This window comes from Camelus bactrianus, chromosome 13, assembly GCF_048773025.1.
Source record: "Camelus bactrianus isolate YW-2024 breed Bactrian camel chromosome 13, ASM4877302v1, whole genome shotgun sequence".
NCBI classification, from domain to species: domain Eukaryota; kingdom Metazoa; phylum Chordata; class Mammalia; order Artiodactyla; family Camelidae; genus Camelus; species Camelus bactrianus.
In genome coordinates, this window is record NC_133551.1 from 72,992,843 (window position 1) to 73,015,645 (window position 22,803).

General features: G+C 40.2%; 1 protein-coding gene across 3 annotated transcripts; it reads right to left on the reverse strand.

The window, feature by feature from the left end:
- Positions 1-151: 151 nt before the first annotated feature.
- NMNAT1 (nicotinamide nucleotide adenylyltransferase 1) lies at positions 152-22,242 on the reverse strand. Of its 3 annotated transcripts, none has more exons than XM_010957577.3 (6): positions 22,108-22,242; positions 21,341-21,469; positions 3,488-3,658; positions 1,911-2,094; positions 1,199-1,344; positions 152-717 (listed from the first exon to the last, which is right to left on the reverse strand). In XM_010957577.3, exons 3-6 carry the CDS (start codon positions 3,600-3,602, stop codon positions 305-307), a joined length of 858 nt encoding a protein of 285 aa, XP_010955879.1. In that variant the 5' UTR covers positions 3,603-3,658; positions 21,341-21,469; positions 22,108-22,242; the 3' UTR covers positions 152-304. The 3 variants fall into 3 exon arrangements, with proteins under 3 accessions (XP_010955879.1, XP_045374511.1, XP_045374512.1); XM_045518555.2 differs by lacking the exon at positions 22,108-22,242 and adding an exon at positions 21,611-21,743; XM_045518556.2 differs by lacking the exons at positions 21,341-21,469; positions 22,108-22,242 and adding an exon at positions 8,832-9,100.
- Positions 22,243-22,803: the final 561 nt, after the last annotated feature.

Below are 22,803 nucleotides of genomic sequence, written 5' to 3' on the forward strand. Positions count from 1 at the left end.
TCTTTATGTGGTAAAGCCAGGATATCCTTTTTAAATTTGCTTTGTGGTTAGTCTGACTGAATGTTCTTTTGGTTTCAGCGCTGCTAACTCTTGTTTTAAAGATAAAGGGACTTGCATATTCAAAAAAAAATACTGAAAACATTCATCACAATTTCTGATGAAAAGATAAACCTGATTTTAATTTACCACTGATTTTTACCCAACTTTCAAACTTTAGTTTATTAGAGAGGACCAGAATTCCTTTCCCCGGTTAGTAACACCCATATTGTTTCAAATTCCCAAAAAGGAAGCCCAAAACATCATGCTAGAGAATTTCTTCTGTGTTAGCTTCTGCAATGTTTCTCTGCAAAGGAGCCAGGATAACCCCAACATTCCTCTCTTCACTCTCCGAGCTGTACAAATTATGCTTTTCAATATATTCTCGGACAAGATCTGGTACCAAGTAGTGAATGCTCTGGCCCCTTCTCAATGCTCGCCGGATCTTGGTGGATGAGATGTCATTGGTGATCCATTCATTCACCAAGTGAATGTTGTTCTGGTGTTTCCACAGCACGTCGGATTCATAGATAAATTTCTGAGCATCATTTCCAGCCCGAGTAACACATATAAGCCCATATTCTCCCACTATTTTGGTGATATCCTCACTCTTCCACAGATTGGGGACACCAAAGGACTCCAGGAAATCTGCTCCACACAGCAACTTTACCTTTGGCACATCTGAGAAGAAGAAAACATAGTTTCAGGGCTTGCCTTTTTAATCACCCGTGCATCAAGATGAATATGAAGGGGGAGGGTATAGCTTAGCAGTAGAGTGAATGCCTAGCATGCATGAGGTCCTGGGTTCAATCCCCAGTACCTCCATTAAAATAAACAAGTCTAATTACCTCCCCACCACCAAAAAAAAGATGAATATGTATATGTGTTTTTCTGGCTAGAGGGTTCATAGTTTTTTTTTTTTTTTTTTTTAATTGGATTCAGATTCTCAAAAGAGATCTAGGACACCTCAAAAGTTAAGGTCTACAGTAGGAGAAATAAGCTCAGGGTGCCTTTTATTCTCTCTTCCTCCCATCATAAAACTAACCAGGGCACTTTCCAAGCACCCCCAGACATTGAAGAGGAAAGGAAAATACAAAGGGGGTTTGCTCAGTCCTAGAGCCTGCTTAGCTCTCGTTGGTACGTCCTGGTAAAACAGACAGACCTTTTGTTTTTGTTTGCTCTGGGGATTTCCTTTGACTACAATCTTGTCTTTGTTCAGCCCACTTCCTCTTCCGTCCAGGCCTTCCCAGCACAGGTGAGCTCTGCTGGTCATCACAGGCGCTAGCCTCCAGTTTCTCCTGATGGTGTCTACAGACCAACAAAGGAACAGGACATTTCTCTTCCTCACAATGCTCGACTGAAATACCATCCCTCTGGAGATGCCTAAGAGCCTCTCATGTAACGTTAAAGGTTGGGTGATGTTAGAAACGTTTATCCACAGATATACACAGTGCCTGACCAGTCAGAACGGACGCCTTCCTGCACACAGTACTACTGGGTCAGAATGGATGCTGGCCAGTCCACTGTAGCCCTGGGTTCTGGCTGTCAAGAATGGAAAGCAAGGAAACTCCTGGGAGGACGGCAAGTGGTAGCTATCACCATTCTAAGCTTTGCGTCTGTGTCACAATAACAAGAATTAACGTTAATTATTTATTATGTGCTAACCACCACCCTAAACCCTTGGCATGGGTGATTTAACTAAATCTTCTCACGTCATGACCTCGGAATGGCACGGCCCAAGCCTTTCCGGCCCTGGGGACAGCCTTACAAATCTGTATATTCAGACACGGGCAGCGCAGAAACACGCCAAAAGCCACCAAAGCCCCCAAACCATTATATCTCAGAACTGACAAAGCTGACTTCACTGTGAATACCTTAGCACCTTGGCAGTCTCCACCCACTCCTTCTGAAGACTCTCCCATGTGTCAACTTCCACCCAGTTTGAGTTCTTGGTGGCGAGTTCGGCCATGATAAGTCGGTGATGGGCAGAGATGAGTCCTTTCTTCTTATATGCATCACCGACAGGAGAAATTATGCCTTTGATAACCCTGTATTTTCCTGGGAAAAGAGTTAGGTTTGATATGAGGTGTAAGGAATTAGATTTTATGCACAGGAAATATTATCATCAATATGGTTTTATAATCATACATCTCCACCCCCCCACCCTTTTTAACAGGGATTCAGGTTTATTTATTAATTTTAAACATTATATGGTAAAACATATAAACATAAAATTCACCACTTTAACCAGTTTAAGTACACACACGTGGTTGTACAAACACGACCACTGTCCATCCCCAGGACTCCTTCACCTTCCCAGCTGAAATTCTGCACCCATTAAACACAAACTCCCCACTACTCTGCACAGTTCAAATTCTGATCGGTATCACCAAACTGCCTTGCAAAAAGCCTAACTCCATTTGTATTGTCCACCTATAGCATATGCAAGAGCCTATTCCTCCCCAACATCTGTCATTTGACATTATCAAGTTTTAAAATTTTTGTCAATGTGATGGGTGAAATATATCTAATTTTTTATTTTAGTCCCCTGGTCACTGGAGAGTTTGAGCGCCCATCCATCTAATTTATCAGCACATGATCATTTATGTAACAAAACAAAATAAATCTGTGTGTATGTAGGGGAGAAAAAGTTTTCCTCTACCCTCTTAGGGGTCCCTGGCTGGGTGTAAAACTGATAAAGACATTAACAGGAAAAAAGCACACACATTTACTTAATACAAGATTCATGAGACATAGGAGCCTTCATAAGGAAATGAAGACCCCAAGAAACAGTTAAACCGAAGTATTTTTATGCTAGGTTTGACGAAGAGTGGACAGTCATGGGGAAATATGACAGGACAGAGAGTACAAGGTAAGTGTAGAAAACTCAGGGAAACTTAGCAAGGCCTATTCGTTTGGCATCCTTTTGCCCTCAAAGGTAAGGATGCTCCTTTCCTCTGGGTTTAGGGAGGGCATCTCTCACATGAAGGTTTTATTTTATTTTGGGGGGGGTGGTAATTAGGTTTATTTGTCTATTATTAAAATATATATATATATTTTTTTGGTGGGGGAGGTAATCAGGTTTATTTATTTATTTATGGAGGTACTGAGGATCGAACCCAGGACCTCGTGCATGCTAGACATGCACTCTAACCACTGAGCTATACCCTCCCCACCTATTATTATTTTTAATGGAGGTACTGGGAATTGAACCCAGGACCTGATGCCTGCTAAGCCGGCGCTTTACCACCAAGCTATACCCTCCCCTGCTTCACACGAAGATTTTACAACCTGCTTCAGGGACAAGGGGTGAAGGAAGGAGGTCAGAGAGACCTTCCTGCTTCTGTTGTTTTCCCAAACTCCTTCAGCTTAAAATATACAATATAGCAAGGGGCCATATTTGGGGTAGCGTATTCTGAACCCCATCATTGCTTTAGGTTACTGTTCCTACCTGTTCCATTCATGTAGTCCTTGGCCAGCTCAAACAGCCTGAGGTGCATGTTGGTGATAGGATTAAAGGAACCACAAGCAAGGAGAACCACTTCTGTCTTCTCTGAGTTTTCCATGCTGAGAATTTGAAGTTGTGGATCTAAATGGAAGAGTCTTACACCTCTCGTATTGTCTACAAAGGAAAAAGAAAGCAAGTTCAGTTACCGGTCTTCTAATGTCCTTCCATGTTCTTATTCCAAATAGATGGGGAAATATTTGACTATGCTAGATGCACTGCAAAAATGGCCCCATTTCTCCTCCTTTCCTTTTCAGTGTGAATTTGCAGCTCTTACCACCAAGGGAAGGAGTCTCCTTCCCACCCTTTGTGACTTGCTTTGACTAAAACAATGCGGCAGATGAGAAAGTGTGTGCGCCAGTTCTGAGCCTAGGCCTTCAAATGCCTAGGCCATACACCCCACTCTATTCTGGACTCCTGCCTCCACCACAGAAACAAGCCCAGGCTAAGTAGCCTGCTGGAGGGTGACAGAAGATGCGGGAGAAAGCTGGTGCGCCTGCTCATAGACAGCCAATCGCCAGCTACATGGCTGAGGCCACCCTAGAGCAGCCAAACCAGACAGTCTGCTCAGATGCAGGAGCAAGGCCAGATGAGACCAGCTGAGCCCGGATCGGATCAGCGAACCCACAAGCTGAGCCTGGACTCATAAGGAAACATGAACGTGTACTGTTTTGTGATTACACTACTGTGGCCACAGTTAACAGATACAATGACATTTTCATCTACCAAATGTAACTCCCCAGCAACCCGTCCTTTTGCCTCTTAGCCAACATGATCATATTATCACTTTCAACTGAATAACAGTTTCAATTGACAAACTTTTTCATATCAAATATTCCATCTGATCCTTTCATAACCCTAATGAAGTAATGCAAGACAACTGATTTTAAAACTAAAAATTTAAAAATTTTTATTAAACAAATTCATGTATATAGATTTAGAAATCACAGGGTGACAAAAGGCCCATATGGAACGAACATATTTTTTTCTTGTATTTTTTGAAAATTGAAGTACAGTCACTTTACAATGTTGTATTAATTTCTGGTATACAGCATAGTGGTTCATTTATACATATATATATATTTCTTCTCATATTCGTTTTCATTATAGGCCATTACAAGGTATTGAATATAGTTCCCTATGCTATACAGTAGGGCCCTGTTGTTTATTCATTTTACATACAGTAGTTAATATCTACGAATCTCAAACTCCCAATTTATCCCCTTCCCACCTCTTTCCCCACCAGCAATCATAAATTTGTTTCCTATGTCTGTGAGTCTTTCTGTTTTGTAAATAAGTCTTTTTTTTTTTTAAGATTCTACATGTAAGTAATATCATACGGTATTTTTCTTTTTCTTTCTGGCTTACTTCATTTAGCATGACAATCGCCAGGTTTATTCATGTTGCTGGCATCATTTTATTCTTTTTTATGGCTGAGTAGTATTCTATTCTGTGTGTGTGTATGTGTGTGTGTATATATAGCATGACTTCTTTATCCAGTCATCTGTCCATGGACATTTAGGTTGCTTCCATGTTTTGGCTATTATAAATAGTGCTACCATGAACTGTGGGGTGCAAGTGTCTTTTCAAATTAAGAGTTTCCTTCAGATACATGCCCAGAAGTGGGACTGCTGGATCATATGGTAGGTCTATTTTCAGTTTCTTAAGGAATCTCTATACTGTTTTCCATAATGGCTGCACCAAACTACATTCCCATCTACAGTGTACCCTTTTCTTCACACCCTCTCCAGCATTTATCATTTGTGGACTTTTGAATGGAATGATGGCCATTCTGACCAGTGTGAGGTGATACTCATTGTAGTTCTGATTAGCATTTCTCTGATAATTAGCGATACTGAGCATGTTTTCATATGCCTATTGACTATTTGCATGTCTTCATTGGACAAATGTCTGTTTAGGTCTTCTGGCCATTTTTGGGTTGGTTTGTTTGGGGTTTTTTGTTATTAAGTTATATGAGCTATTTATATATTCTGGAAATTAAGCCCTTGTCAGTTGCATCCTTTGCAAATATTTTCTCCCACTCTGTAGGTCATCTTTTCATTTTATTTATGGTTTCCTTCTCCAGGAACCAAAAGTCATTGACCACACCCTGCTCACCAACGCCTCCATCCAAATCCCTAAAAGTAACCACTTTTAACTTTTTCAAGTATTCCTTCAAGTAGATTCTACTGTAATTCTATATTACGTGCTTACGATGCAATTTTTAAATTTATCTAACGTAAATAATGTCTCTTTACTTTCTCTTATGATCTGTGAGGATTAGCGCTCATAGCCTCTCTCCATATATATGGGGAGGGAGAGAGAGAGAGAGAGAGAGGCAGAGAGGCCACCTCTAGTCTATATTGAAAGTCAGCACCTCCCCGAATTTTGAAGGCATTGCTTCTAGACTGCAGTGCTAACAGTGGGAAATTCAGAGTCACTTCCAGTAATTTCAGATCCTTTCAATGTGGTTTACATTTTTTCTCCCTTGAAGCTTACAAGACCTTCTCCTTGTCCCCAGTATTCTGAAGTTTTGCAGTGATGTCCTCCAGGGCGGCTCTATTTTCATCCATTGTGCTGGGCCTTGAACAGGCCCTTTCAAAAGCAAAACTCATAACCTTCAGTGCTATAAAATGTCCTTGAATTATTTTCACGATGGTTTTCTGCCTCCCATTTTCTCTGTTCTCTGCAGAAATGCCTGTGACAAGAGCTGAGGCACCAGGACAAGTCTTCTAATTTTCTTATCCTTTCTCTTCTGTTTCCCATCATTTGCCTTCATGCTCTAATTTCTAAATATCCTCAGATTCATCCTCCACCCCACCAATTGAGCTTTTCATTTATGCTATTATACTCAGTTTTTAAGATTTTTGTCCTTTGAATGGTTCCTTTATATGGTATTCTGTTCTGGTTTCACCTTTCATTTAAATTTTCTACCTCTCTTATTTTTCTACCAATATTAATGATATATTTAAAATTTCCTTCAAAGAGCTGATAGGAAGTTCCAAGTGGGTAGGCAGGGCTTTTGCACCAAGGGCTTCATTGTACAATAACCTGGCTGTCCGTACTGCAGGTCTTTCTGCTGGGACTGGTCAGAGCTCACAAAAAAGTATCCTCCAATCTCTTGCCTCTATAGCGTAAAAGCTATGAACCTATGCTCTGAAATTAGGCTACCTGAGTTCAAACCACAGCTCCAATACTTATATGTGCTGGATGACCTTGGAAAACCTAACCCTAGCCAAACCTTCATTTTGTCCCAGTTTTTCTCAATCTTAAAACATAGAAAATAATAGTACCTACCTCAGGATTATTGTGAGACAACACACGTACACTACATAAAACAGCTTTTGGCAAGTAGTGAACATACTATGAATTCAGCTATTATTAATGTTGCATATCATGTTGCTATAATTCAACTCCTTCTGATCTTCAAAAAATGTCAATTTCAAATGGTTCAGCCAACTATTATTATTCTATTGAATTTGTTTTTTCCTAAAGGCTTTTTCTTCTGAAACTCTCTTTCTCTAATTTGGACTGAAAATCCCTAACCCTTTGTGCATCTGTCATTCTGAAATCTTTCTCACCTCTCTCCTGAGTTAGATCCCCTATTTCTTAGAACCACGTCATTGCCTTTCTTGTTTTACTTCCTAACTTTTTGGGAGCACATCCTCAAATATCTTTATAACAAAGAGCACATGACATAAAATAAGTCTGTCGTTATTCTTCCTTAATTAAGAGAATTTTAGCCTGGAATAATTTTCTTTTAAAATTATGAATGTATCCTACATTGTTTTCTAGCATCTAACACTGTGATTGAAAGTCTGTCTCATGCCATTCTGATTCTTGTTCCTTTTCATGTAACCTACCTTTTCTTTTTGGAAGATCTGAAGCAAGGTCTCTTTACCCCCAAAGTTCTGAAATGCCATATGATGTGTCTTAGTGGGGGATCTTTTTCATTCATTGTGCTGGGACTCAGTGAACCTCTCCATCTCCAACTCAAATCACTCATAGTTATAATCATTTCCTTAATAAACACTCCCCATTAACTATCAATAAAATAATTTTGCTATTGTAAAGCTTTAAAAATATTCTTATCTATCCAAATTATGTTTCAAAATAATAATTTGGAGCACTTAGAAATATAATTCCAATGATGCCAAATTGCTCAAAGCATTTTGGGAGCTTTTAGGGAATTACTTGCAGAGCTTGAAGTATTTTTATAATTAATGTAGAAATATAACAAATGGCAAAAACAAACCAACATTTGAATGATACTTTCCAACTTATAAAACTACTTTCATGCACATTATCATTTAACCCTCATCATAAAACAAAAAAAAATTGGCCAGAGGCATTTAGTTTGTTCCAAATAATAATCTACTGTTAGATATTTTATTTTTCTAGTTCATCTTCTATCACTGGATTATCTAATTTTTCACTATTACAAACATCTCAAAGAAGAAATAATAAGTTGAGAATGAACTGAAAATTAAGGCCATAAAACACCTCACTGTGTACTTCTAAGACTTGCCAGCACTCAAAAGACCTGCACCAGAACCATTTATTTGTAGCCCAGTAGTGTTCAGACCCAACTGCTAAGTTGATCAACTTACCCTTACTCAGATTTTACACTCTCATTGGACAAAGTTAATGAGTGGCAGAACCAGGACTGGAATTTAGGTTTCCTGACTCCTGGGCTCTCTCTCACCAAAAAATGGAGATAAATGGGAGAGAAACTGGAGTTGTGTAGATTGGAAGTGAGCCCTCCCAGCTGAGGAATTGAGGAATGTGAACTTTAGTTCCTTAGACGACGGGAAACTTGGAAGGTTTCTGAGCAATGGAGTGACAACAGGGTTCTAGAAAAACAATGTTCTAGAAAAATAAGGTAACATAGGTGCTTAAAACCCATATATAGTTGTATGATCTTGACCTAATCACTAAACTCTATGTCTTAAGTTTCTTCATCTATAACATAGAGATAATGATGTAATATGGCCAAGCACATATCACATTGCCTGGCACGGCATTAATATAAATGGTAGGAAAGTGATAATGTTGGTGATGGTGATGCTATTGGAGTAATTGGAAGGCCAGTTACAAAGCAATGAGAGCCCCGGTTTAGGTACAGTCAGTGGGAATGGAAATTAGGAAACGTTAGTCAATAACCATTTAAGGTCCCCCAAACAGTGGCAGGGACACTGCTAACTGTTAATAGGAAATAAAAGAGAGAAGAGTCAGTCATGCTCCACACAGCATTAAAAGGGGTTCACTGGTTACTATTTAAATGTCTCACCTTTCAGTTATCATCCCATGGAGAATACCAGGATTCACTTGGGGCTTGTTTCCCCCTTCCATCCTCAGGCCGTCCCCCAATTCCCATGCAAAGTACCCGTGGTATTGTGCGGCAGGCAGCGGTGAATACCACACCCCCACAGTCCCCTGGGCCTACAGGGGTATCAGGATATCCGGCCGCTACGGAGCACTTCTCAGGACTAGGATGGAGGGGTTGGGTTCAGCTGGAGTCCAGCGTCAGTTTCAGCCCCACCCGTCTCAAGTTTCAGGGACCATTCCCCAGGGGACACTGAGCTGTGGGCTGGAAGAAGAGAAAGGTAGAGAGCAGGAGGTACAGGTCCCCAAGGGAACTGCTTACTTGCTCACCAAAGGATGGAACAAAGAGCTTGAAGCCCCTGCCCTGGAGGAGCTCAGGTTTCCAGGTCCTCGCCAGGGGAAGGGCTGACGAAGGGGATGGGGGTAGCTGATCTCTCAGCTGAAAGGAAGCTTTCTCTTTTCACATTCATGACCTGTCTCAAATATCCAGCTCAGTTCTATTAACGCACTGTTAACAGCCAATTTGAGCTCAGAGTAGACTTTAGACCCTCAAAGCCATAAAAGTATTAAGTTACAGTGAGCTCCTACCACAGCCCAGAGTGGCTTTAAAAGAACAAGGATCTGTCCCTCTCCATGGGAGAGCACTTCCTGTTTCCCTGCCGGGTTTGTGCATAGGGAGGGGGGCCTCGGCAGGTGAAGACTGGGTGTGGAAGAGGTTCGGGGGCTCTAACAGGGCAGCCCCTCCCTGCTCCGGATATTCCAGGACCAGAGGCACCATGATTCACTTCTGTCTGGCTCACACAGCCTATCGCCTGCACTGCTGGCTGCCAAGATCTCATCAGCTCAGGCTGTAAGTGTCTCTTACACTTACATTATGGGCAGTCCATGCTGACAAAAAGTTCATTTCTTTAGTTTAACTAAAATTTACTTTCAATTTTAAAATCACCTACCTCCTTAAGTTTAAAAAAATTGACGTGTAAACATTAATGAAACATTTTGTAAACATTAAGCCAGTTTTTAAAACATTAACTTTTTCCACACACACACACACAAAAAAAAACCCCAAAACAAAACAGTAACTGTTTGGCTTTTCTTGTCACATTTCAGAATGCTCAATATAATTAAATCTGTGTTGGCTGCTGTTAATGGATTGACTTGACAACCCCTCAGATTTACACCTCTAATGGGACAGTATTCCTTTAAAAATAGTAACCTTAAACATGTAACTATTCTAGTTCTAAAAATGTGCCATTGCTTTAAATAGTCTGGGCTTTATTTTGGAACTTGCTTGTTTTTTTTTTTTGAGTACCTTCAATGAGGATAAATCTTTGTCTATGGAGGAGAGATCTGATTTCTACAAATACCCTGAAGTCATTCAGTGCTAAACCCAATTATTAATAAAATAAAAAATGAAGGTAACAGTTTACAGTGAAGACAGACACAGAACTACTAGTCAAGGTGGAAGATTCTCCTACAGGCATGGAAACTAAGCACGTGTAATCTCGGAAGAAGAATTTCAAAAATGTTCCAGCAGTAACTGCAGGCTTTGTTTGGTTGTGTAAGCTGTGGTAGGTAGGTTAGCTCTCAGCTGATGGGTTACACTCATGCGAACAACGCATGGAAGCTGAGCCAGCACAGCCGGGGATGTGGTCAGGACTTTTAGGTCTGGTTCACATTGTAGCTCTACCACTTAGTACTACTAGGTACTAAGTTTGTCCTCAGAAAAGACATTTAATCTTTCCGAGCCTCAGTTTCCTCATTTATAAAATGGGAAACCACAGTCTTATGAGCCTCTCAGGATTTCTGTGCATATGAAATGAGAAAGTGAATTAAAAATGTCTGACACATTCGTCTACTAATCATGAGTGTTAGTAACTCTTACTATCACTTGTGGGTTGTCCCACAGCAGTAATTTACAGTCATGGCAAAGAAACCAAGGTTCTAAACGTCCCTTGGAGACCAGTACCAACAGTGCCCGCTACACGGTAGGACCTCAGTCAATGGTCACTACTATAACTGAAGTATTTTTAGACATATTTTGCTCTAATGGGATGGATCTCAATTCTTCTTTACTATGTTTAAAACTTTATTTCTGTGGCTTGATGTAACATTATCATGAAATAGAACCCGAATTTGGTTTCCGGAAGCCATTTTATCACTAAAAAAGTAACATAAAATGTAACTCATTGTGTCCCATGCAGCCAAGTGACAGTTTTCCTGTTTGGGGCCACCATCCTGACCGTCCAGTTCTATGTTCTGCTCAGGTAAGTCCCTTCACCAGCTAAGCCCCTCACCTGGCAGCTCAGCACGCCTGTCTTACCTGTGCAGACAGCGCCGGGGCTCTCTGCCACCCTGCTGCGTGCTTAACTGCAGCCTGCCCCATGGTTTTTCCCTATTATCAATGGTAGTCACCTGCCTCACCTCTTTGAAAAGTAAAAAATCTTAGTATAACAAGGATAGCTGGGATTTGGGCAGACTGAGTTTAACTTTTACTCAACAGTTGTTTCTTTTCATAAAGAAATCATGGAATGGGAGACAATGACGGCACCAACATTTCAATTTATGGACTCCCCAGAGACCAGTCCCAACAGCCTAGCATTCGCTAATGTCTACAGGGCTGAGGGAGACACAGGCACACTTGACCAGATTGTGACTTGACCTGCTATTTCAGATTTTATACTGGAAATCAGTCTCGGTTGGAAAGTCAGTTAATACCTTTTTCAGTGGGCAAATGAAGCAAATGCAATTTGACACATTCAAAATAAATTATAATTCTAAAAATGTGAAAATTCTAAAAAAAAAAAAATCTGAAAACTGCGAATCCACTTAAGTGATGGGGAAGGAATGGAAACTGCCACACTCATTGTAATTAGCCTAATTCAAACTTGCCAGCTTCCACGGAAACAAGTTTGTGTGTGGTGAGGCACAGCTCCTTACTCCAGAAGGCCAGAATTTCCACAAAACATTTTCTCACCAAAACATCAAACTGATAAGAATTAGAAAAAATGGCAAGCATTATTTGTCTACCAATTAAGAAGATTATTAACTCTTAATGTTATTTGTGGGCTGTTTTACAGCATTAATTTGTGGTCATGATAAAGGAGCCAAGGTTTTTGAGAGAAGTGAGCTGCCTAGAGCCAAATGAACCTAGTGCCAGAATCAGGATTAGAATTCAAGGATGAGTGCCTGCTGGTGTTACACTCACAGCATGAATTTCTTCTAACAAGTAATAAATGAATGTATGACTTGGTGTTTTGATTTTTTAGGCCCAGATCTTCCCGATACTGCAGTCAGCCTCTCCTTACCAACCTGGTTGGTAACATCATCCTTACTTTCTTCACAATTGGTAAGCGTGCAGTCATTCTGTCAAGCACTTAAGAGTGTATACTGCTTGCCAGACACTGCTAGAATAAGAACGGGTAAGATAGGACCCCCTGCTCTTTAACATAAACTCACAGGCTAAATTCTAAGAAAAAATTCACACTTAGAATTCAGGTGGCATCTAAAAAAAGGACACAAATGAACTTATCTACAAAACAGAAACAGACTCACAGACATAGAGAACAAACTTATGGTTACCAGGGTGTAAAGGGGGTGGGAAGGGATAAATTGGGAGTCTGAGATTTGCATCTTCTGGGGAGTGATGGAAATGTTAGCTGTCTCAATTGTGATGGTGGTGGTTTCACTGGTGTATATGTCTATCAAAATTCAATAAATAGTACATCTGAAATATGTGTAGTTTACTGTACAGGAATCATACCACAATAAAGGTGTTATAAGTACATAAACAAACAAACAAATAAATAAATAAAATTCAGGTGAAAGAAATTTTTTAAATGTTCCTTAGTATCTCTTTTAGCTGTCTTACAATCTGAATGTGAAACCAAATTAAGTTAAACACAAATATTTTGTTTTGATAGTATAAAATTCTTTACAGTTATAAAATTATCACATTTATTCACCCATTCAATAAATAGCTGCTGAGGAGATAACATGGGTAAGAAAACCAGGGACCTCAACTAACTGAACTCAAAAAGTGACATGGAAGAGTTGGACTCTAAAATGTGGAGAAAATTTAGGAATAACTTAACTAATATATTTTAGTTACTGTTTATTTTGCACGTACTTGTAAGAGTGACGTGCAATTTAAACAAAGACTAGGTCTAAATTTTTATAAAATAAAAAAGTAGTTATTGGGTGTCTCAGGCACGATTCTAGAAAGAACCCCCTCTGAATAACAACTGTGCCAAGAGCCAATGTGTGTTAAGGGTGAAGAGCACTGGCTTTGGAGACAGAGGGAGGTCAGCTCAAACGTCCACCCACCACAGCAGGAGAGACCACCTCTCTGAGCCTCCCTCTCCTCATTCCTAAGAGGGAGATAAAAAATACCTGCCTCATATTTTTGCTGTAAGGTTTAAGTGAGGTAATGAGGGAATTATTCAAAAACAGTCACAGTTAGTATCACCAGCATTGCTAATAGTGAGAATACAACTCTATCAAAGGAAAACCTTAGCCTGGTTAGATTTTGGGCACTTTTATTGCACAGCAGGAACTAGAGAAAACACTTTCCATTTAGGTTTGCATTCAAGAACGTGCGTCTGACGTGATTCCACCTACTAAACGGATGCTGTTCTGCCATCCTTTTAGGCTTTACTGTGCTGCTTACTTGGATGGAACCGGTCCCACGGGCACTGAAGAGGATGTTTTCTGTATTTGGTGTGGGATCCTTCAGTGAAGGAGTCTGCACGGCAGTGTTAACATTTTTGGCAACTGACTGTGTTCGTGTTTAAATATTGAATTTCTAATGGTTCATCTTAATCTGAAAGTTTGGCTGTATAAAATGCACCACTAGTCTTCAATATTTATTTTCTACTTATATTAAAAATAGAAATAGACAGGAGAGACAGAACTCCTAATCAGACACATGTCACAGTTAAAAGATTTCATCAGGGAAAGTTTAAAAATTACATGAGAGATTTTTCTTTTTGTGGAGGTAAATCCCACTTTACTAGAATTTTTTTTTTTTACGTTATATTAATCAACAGTGGAACTGTTGGACAGGGTTTGGCCCATTAAGCAGCAAGCCTTCTGTCTCTTGCTAAGCTGGTGCCTTTGTTTAAATCATTTTGGCAAGAACATTTTAAATATGTGTTCCAATTAAAAGACAGATATTCTTCACAGTGCTTTTTTCCTCCCAAATATAGGAGAAAACAACTCCTGAACTGTACTACTTATCTGTGCTGCTGTCCGTGAGCAGTCTGGTTTCTACAGGTAAGCAAAAACTTCCCCAGTAACCCAGCCCTGTCAAACCCAAACCCGGTCTTCAAGGGAAGCACACACGCTCAGCTAGACTGTCACTTCGCAAGGGGAAGCCCTGGTTCCTCTTAAAGCAGCAGCTCCAAGCAGCTATGGGGTCTGACAGGAAAGAGAAAGCGGAGAGGGTTAGAATGGGATATATAATTAAATTCCATTCAATTTGATTCCACTCTTTACCCTACAGTGCTTTTCTCAAGCCTGGGGCTGACTTGGCTGGCCACTGTGATCTGTCCAAGGCCAGATGCTAAATCAACAGTCTGAAGACGGCGGTTGAGCCCTGCCAGTCTCCTGCCTCAGATATGCTGTTGGCAGGTTGAGCCCTTCCCAGCAGCACTGTCACCTGACCACTGCCAGCAAGCACGTGACCATCTCCACCCTGCTACTCCCGGGTGAAATGGGCAGCTGAGCACCAGAGCTCTGACAACAGAAAGCACCACAAAACTAGCCATTGCGAAGAATACTGTCGTTAAGTATTAATGAGCACTGACTATGGATTAAAAAGGAAAAGTTCAACCAAGACCAGTGGGTTGACATCACAACTAAATTCACCTCAAATCAGGATCTCCTTTTAGATACTTCAAGATCATTACTTTGGCTTTCTGAACCTCTTTTCTGTCTCAGTGAAGCTGGCAGCATCAGCTGGATGGTTGCTATAATAATAAGTATTGAGAAGGAAGAAGGAAAATACAACTCTTAGTAATGAACAAAGGTCTAATTTCAAAAGAACACAGTGACCCAGACTATATATTTGAACAAGATCAATTCATTGCTGCTTTAAAAGCACAGTGGGAAATTTTAGAGAAGAAATCATCACAATCTCCCCTATCAGGGTTACACGAATCTCTCACATCACAACAGTCAATTGTTGTCTAGACAAAACAGCCAATTGACCTGCATGATGCTTCGTCTTCTGGCTTTTTCTGTGTGTATCCACAGATTCAGAGGGATTTTAAGTAGGAGCTAGTTACTCACAGATGCTCTCAAAGTCTTTAGGAAGTGGAGACAACTCCACTTCTTGAGGAAAAGAACAGAATCTCTCGGCAGATGCAAACATCTCCCAACACATCTGTGACAGGCACAGACCTTCACAAGTGGAAATGACTGTTTTCCATCTGCTTCTCTGTTCAGGTGGTAAGTGCCAGAGGGGAAGTGACCTAACAAACACCGTACCCATCCACCACACTGACATTTTCTGAGCACCTTCCACACCCAGACATAGATTAAAACTTAGGAATTAGAAACTTGAGTAACTCAGTATTTCAGTGAAATTTCCTGAGATAATTCTATTACTATGATTAACAGAAACTATTTAAAAATAACAATAAATATAATGAACAGCCTTTTACATTCTCTAAACCTCATTAGCCAAATATTAACATGCCAGATAAATGTCAGCTTCTCTGAAGACAGGATTTCTATCAGAAGATTCTTTTTTTCTGAGTGTTCCATCTTGCTCCTCATCCCTAAACCTGATCAACCTGAGAATCCTAGCTGATGACTACTTCATTCTTCCAGATGCTAAAAGCCAAGTACCCCGCACCATCCTTAATACATTTTTTTCTTCCCCCACACACTGGCAGGAAATCCTAATGGCTCACCCCCAAAATGTATCCAAAATCCAACCATTTTTTGCTAGTTGGAAATTTTTAACTGACTGTTTCTCAATGCAAGAGGTTGCTTCTTAAGACCAAGGTTGCTTGATACTTCTGTCTTGAAATTATGCAACATCCTTAACATAACTCCAGAAAATGAAATTATGTTTCTTAACTGATAAGCATAACTTAAAGCATAATTTGAACCAGCACCTTAATCCATAACCTATAAAATTGAATTTTCATTCACTTTAATGGTTTTATCATTTCCTCCAAAACCAAATCTGTGTTCACCAGAGTTAATTTCATTACAAAACATTTATTTTAGCTTACCAATATCTTATGAAATATAAATTATGTTCTTTCTGCTACAGATGAAAATTATAAAATTCTAAAACTGGTATTTTAGCCCCCTCATAATTTCAATAGCCACAATCAGGTATAGTTCCACAGACTAACAAAATTTGTTAGTAACTAGAAGTGTTTCACTTTTATGGTTTAGCAGCTGTTATAGCAGTTTTTAATCTGGGACCTGGGCTTCAAAGGTGTAACGTCTCTGAAGTTACAAGCAAAATGTTAGGTATGTACATCTATGAGCAGCTTTCTGGAAGAACCTCAGGGAAATCTGAGAAACTAAAAACATTAAGTATTACATTCTGAAATTTACTATAAGAAAAAAATAATTGATGTTTGACATTCACTACTTTTTCATTTAAAATTTTTAAAAACCCTGAGATTTAAAATTAGTCTTCACACTACTTTTTCCACAGCTGCTAAACCCTAAAAGTGCAACCCTTCTAATTACTAACTGAATTGAATACTGAATTTCTAAATGCTCCTCTTAATCTGAAAGTTTAGCTGTATACAATGGGCCATTAGTATTCAATATATACTTTCTACTTATATAAAAATAGAGATATGTAAAAATGGAATTGCTAATTAGACATGTGTCAGTTAAACATTTCATTGGAGAAAGGTCAAAAATACTCCACAAAGAATTTTTCTTTCTTTTTCTACTCTACTAGAATTAAAAAAAAAAAAAAAAGGTAATATGGGACTAGTAGAAGACTGCTTTAGTGCTCCCACTGTCAGATGCAGTATTAGGGAGTTTGGATTTCATCCTGCAGGGAAGGGAGATGTATTAGAGGGTTTAAATAGGGAGTAGTGTACCAGTGCACTTTAGAAATAATTCTAATTTGTTCATTATGGCTCAGCAAATATTTCTGGAGCAATGGCTAGCTGTAGATGCTGGGAATAAACCAATATACAAAACTGTCAAAATTCCCTATCCACATGGAGTTTACATTCTAGTGTTGAGAGACAAACAATAATCAAAATACATACATATATGTGGCACATAAAATAATGAGGCCATGAGTAAAACAAAGCAAGGCAAGAGGATAAGGAGTGTTGGAATTCTAAATAGGGTGGGCAGAAAAGGCCTATCATGTGACATGTGAGCAAAGAATTAAAGGAGACAAGGGAGTGAGCCATGCAGACATCTGAGGGAAAAATGTTCTAAACAAAGGCAACAATGCAAAAGCCCTGAGGCAGAAACAAGCCTGTCCTGCTCCAGGATCTCCTGAGAGATCAGAAGGGTTGAGCTGGGATCCTGCTTTCCCAGCAGCCCTGCAGCCAGCCCACCCTCCATGTGCTGCTGAGTCCCGGGGAACCTGTCAGCTCTTTATCCTTTCTGGGAATACTGTGAATCCCTGAGGGCTGGCAAGATGAGGCTTACACGGCCTCAGATAAAGAACAAGTTTATAGTGTGTAGCACAGGGAACTATATCCAATATCTTGTAAGTAACCTCTAACGAAAAAGAACATGAAAACGAATATATGTATGTATATGGATGACTAAAACATTACGCCGTACACCAGAAATTGACACAACATTGTAAACTGATTATACTTAAGCAAAACAAAATAAAACAAAAATAAAAAAAAAAAAAAAAAAAAGAAGAAGAGTTGAGACAGAGGAATAGTAGATGTCATCAGAAAGTAAGAGGGAACCATTGCAGGGTTTTTGAGCAGAGGAGTGACATGATCTAACTTATATTTTTAAAGGCTCTCTCTGCACAACATTGTAAACTGACTATGCTTCAATAAAAATGTTAAAAATAATTATAATAAAATAAAATAAAATTTAAAATAATAATAATAATAAATCAATAAAGGATCTCTCTGGCTGCTGAAGCTGAGAACAGAATGTAGAGGGAAAGAGGGTAGAAGCAAGGAGACCAGATAGGAAGCTACTCCAGTAACCCAGGTGAGAGCTAATGCTGACTTCAACCAGGGTGGTAGCAGAAGTGATGAGAAGTCATCAGATTCTAGGTATATTATAAAGGTAGAGCCAATGTGATTTGCTGATGGAGGGGATGTGGGTTGTGAGAGAAAGAGGAGTCAAAGATGACTCCAAAAGTTTCTGGCCTAAGCAACTAAAAGAACAGAGTTACCTTTAACTGAGAAGAGAAAGATGGCCGTGGAGTAGGTTTAGGGGAGAAGATCAGTAGTTCAGTGTATAAAGAAGTTACATTCAGGATGTATATTAGATATCCAAATAGTAATGTGAAGCAGGCAATGGAGAACAGAGTCAAGTTCAGGGGAGAGGTCCAGACTAGAGATTTTCTAGATTTGAGGTTATCTGCAATAAATGGTATTTAAAGTCATGAGACTGGATGACATTACCAAGAGGATGAGTGAGACAGAATGGACCAGTGGTATGGGCATCACCTGGGAACTGGTTAGAATACAGAATCACAGGCCCTATCCTAGATCTACTGAATCAAAATCTGCAATAGAACAAGATCCCCAGATGATCTGCATGCAACTTAAAGTTTGCAAAGCACTGCTTTAGAGCACTCTTGCAGTCCCCTCTTATGGACAATGAAGGGTGATAATGGAAAGGATGGTGTCAAGGATTTACAACTGGATCAGCTGACTGAATGGAGGAGGAGAGGAGGTGAAGGAAAGAGATTTCTGACTTAAGCGACAGGGTAGATGGTGAGCCAGGAGTCAACTAAGCACAGGTTGGAAGGTATATGGAGGGAAGGCATTAAGAGACAGACTACTATTTTACAGGTGTTGAATTTGAGGTACACATAGGACATGCAAGTAGGGAGATCTAGCAGGCAGACAGAAACAGAAAGACTAGAACCTGGCAATAAAACCCAGAGACACTAAGACTACCTTCAATGGGATATCATGGTTATAGGAAGATTGTTTATTTCATTTTTTTTTTTGAAGAATAGAATTAGAATGTTGGTAGGTTAAAGAAAGAGCACAATTAGGAAGCCACAGAACCTGCAGGAAAGCAAATAATTGATGGAGAAAGGTCCTTAAGGAGGCCATAAAGAAAGGATTTTGGGGACAAATTAAGAGGATAGCTTAAAAATAATGGGGAGAAATTAAAACATATGTCCACACAAAGAATTGTACAGTTCAGCTTTATACACAATAGCCAAAAACTGGGAACAACTCAAATGTTAATCAAGAATTGAATGAATGAAAACCGACAACATAATGCCATTTGCAGCAACATGGATGCTCCTGGAGAATGTCATTCTAAGTGAAGTAAGCCAGAAAGAGAAAGAAAAATACCATATGAGATCGCTCATATGTGGAATCTAAAAAACAAAAACAAAAACAAACAAACAAACAAAAACAAAGTGTAAATAAAGGACAGAAATAGACTCACAGACAGAGAATACAGACTTGTGGTTACCAGGGGGGTGGAGGGTGGGAAGGGATAGACTGGGATTTCAAAATTGTAGAATAGACTACACTGTATAGCACAGGGAAATATACACAAAATGTTATGATAACTCACAGAGAAAAAAATGTGACAATGAGTGTGTATATGTCCATGAATAACTGAAAAATTGTGCTGAACACTGGAATTTGACACAACATTGTAAAATGATTATAAATCAATAAAAAATGTTAAAAAAAAAGAATTGAATGAATGAATGAAAAAACAAAGTTGGTATACTTATATGATGGAATACTATTGAGCAATGAAAAGGGGCAAACTACTGACACAAATAACATGGATGAATCTCAAGAGACATTATTTTCAGTGAAAGAAGCCAGATACAAAAAAGTACACATTGTATGATTCCAGTTACATGAAATTCTAGAACAGACAGTTTACTATAGAACAGACAGTTTACTGTGGAAGGCAGCTCAATGGCTGCCTGGGGTTGGGAAAGTGAAAACAGAGGGCAGAAAGCTTCAGGGTTCCTGCCATGGAATCTTCATTTTTTTTCTTGTGTGCTCCTCACTAAATAGCAATACATTGGGGGAGGGTATAGCTCAAGTGGTAGAGCGTATGCTTAGCATGCTCACAGTCCTGGGTTCAATCCCCAGTACCTCCTCTAAAAAATAAATACATAAATAAACCTAATTACCTACCACCAACAAAGAAATGTAAAAAAAAAACAAAACAAAACAGCAGTACATTCACTTATTCTCACTGGGTTTATTCTTTATAAATAAATATCTAATTATGCTATGTAACTATAATGATGGTGATAATTATACTAATAGTAACTCACTGAGTTCTTCCTGTGTACCAAGCAATTATACTAAGCACTCACATGATCCTTACAACACTCCAGTGAAGAAGGCACTATTTTATCTCTTTTTTTAATATATAAGGAAACTGAAGCTGTTGATTAACTTGCTCAAGATCTCACAGCTCATGTAACAACCTCAACTCTAAAAGTTCTTACTCTTAACAGTTACACAAGACTTAATGACAGTACAGATTATCTACCAATAGACATTTAAAAGAAGTCCATACGTTCAGAGAGTCTTTGGCTCATGGTACTTCTTGTTAGCTGCTCAGGTTTCATCTGTCCCTGCATTCTCCCTACCTAGCTGTAGCAACTTGTGGTCTGTGGACTCCCATCCCAAGTTCAAGCTAAAGTGTTCTAAACTCCTCCAGCTGCCAAGTAGTATTTACCTGGTTTTCCAGTTATGACTCCCAGTTCTGAGGTTATTTTCCCCAATGCTCTCTTCTGTGACTACCTACCTAACATTCATTCCTCTTTTCCCAATTTCTTCTCTTCCCTCCCCATTCGTCCTCCAGGCTTGGTTTCTTTTTTGTTTGAGAACTGGAACCCAAATCAACTTCCCTTGCCTATGTACTAGTAATACTTCTTCATTAGCCACTAACTCTAAACAACAACCCAAAGGTATGTAAGACTACTCTCAGCAGAGACCTGCTGAATCAGATTAAGTCATTGAGAAAGAGGAGGAGGCACATACAATGAATATATGGTGAGGCTTTTCCTCCACAGCTTCTAAAATTGCACACACTAAAACCAACACAAATGCCTGAATAGAACACCTTACTATCATGATCACAATTAGGGGAAGCCCATAGTGAGAAAATGTTTATTCAGCAAAAAGTTCTTCAAATGGTGAAAGAAGTATATTTCCCAGTTTTGTGTTATGTGGCACTAACCCTATTTGTTACTAAGACTTCAAAAACGTTGAGACTTCCACACATATTCACATAACAAAAATGAGAGATACTTATACTAACATAAAAGCCACTTACTTTTACAAAGTAAATTCTGTGAATCTGAAGCATTCTGCAAGGTAGGTTATTGGAACCATTCTAACTTGAGTGTCAACAGTCTTCTCTAGGTTGGGCTGAGAATGGTGACTTCACATCCAAATTGTAACTCTGAAAAACAATTTATGGTGATAAGTAAGAAATTTTATGATCAGACATAACTGACAAATAATTCATTCCCGTAGAGTTCTAATGGTAATCTTGGGAGTTTGCCCTGGGAGCCTGAAACAGAATTAACTTTAAAGATAATACCTCTGAAACAATTTCGCCGTAAACCCTGATGGTGTCTTGTGGACTAGTGACTTAAAGGAGATGAGCTGAAAACGGTTTCTACCTAATTTCTGAGTAACTTTGAGAGTGTTGCGCAACTCCTTCTAAAGAGGAGAGCCAAACAGCTTCCAGGAAGGTGGATTTGGTCTTTTACAGATTTGGAGAGGATTTGGGAGAAAATAGAAGCTCCTCCCACCCCCGCCCCACTTCCGATAAGCTGAAGAACCCTCTAGAAAAGACATTTTTTTCCAGGGTGAATTCACTTGTTCCGAAGGTCAGAGGCAAATGTACCCAGGTTTTTGGTTCCACAGAAAGAACTCGTAAAAGGCAGGTTGCCCTTGCTTCGGGGACAGTTGTATTTGACCCTCAAAGACCCCACATCTTGAACTCCCCTGTGCTGGCTTGCGACTTTTTAAAAAAGAGTCCTTGGCTGACTCCCCTGAAGTCAGGTTTCTCAGGGGCCCGGGGTGGGGACTTACCACGTCCTCAGGGCCGACCGGTCCGAGTCCTCCGGGAGACGACCGGCAGTCCGGACGCCAGCGAAGGTAACACCCGCGGCCGCTCCCTCATTGGTTCCCAGAGGCCGGAAGTCCGTGCGTCCGGCGGAAGTGCTCCTTCTGCGCGCGTCCGCCGGGCCGGGGCCCTCAGGTAGGCGGGGTCCCTCGCTCCGAACTGTGGTACGGAATGGTTGGGCAAAGGCGCAGAGGGGACTCTGGGGGCCTGAGGTGGTTGTCCGGGTTCTGGTCAAGGAAGACCGGAAGAGTGTCGGGGCCCGCGGGTTCCCGGCGACCTCTGATAGTAACCGGGCCTCGTGGAATCGGCCGCAGTAGGACCCAAGTGCGGAAGCTTCAAGTTCCTCGATGGGAGATGGGGTTTGGGGCTGTGGCCAGAGCTGGTCCCTAACCGCGTCGGGATGGTCGAGGTCTGGACGCTGCTCACTTCCAGCCTGGAAGCCGTGTGCGCTCCGATTTTATCTTTTCCGTGCTTCTGGATTTGACAACTTCCTTCAGGGCTAGTCTAGGTGCGGAGTTTTCCTCAGTAACACCCTTGGCCTCACGAGATAAAAATCTTAGAAAAGCTGCCAGAGGCACAGTATAAAGAGAAAAACGGTTTCTCCCCCTCCTCCATCCTCACTCCCATCTCCTACCCCTCACTACCGCCCTTTAATGTGTTCC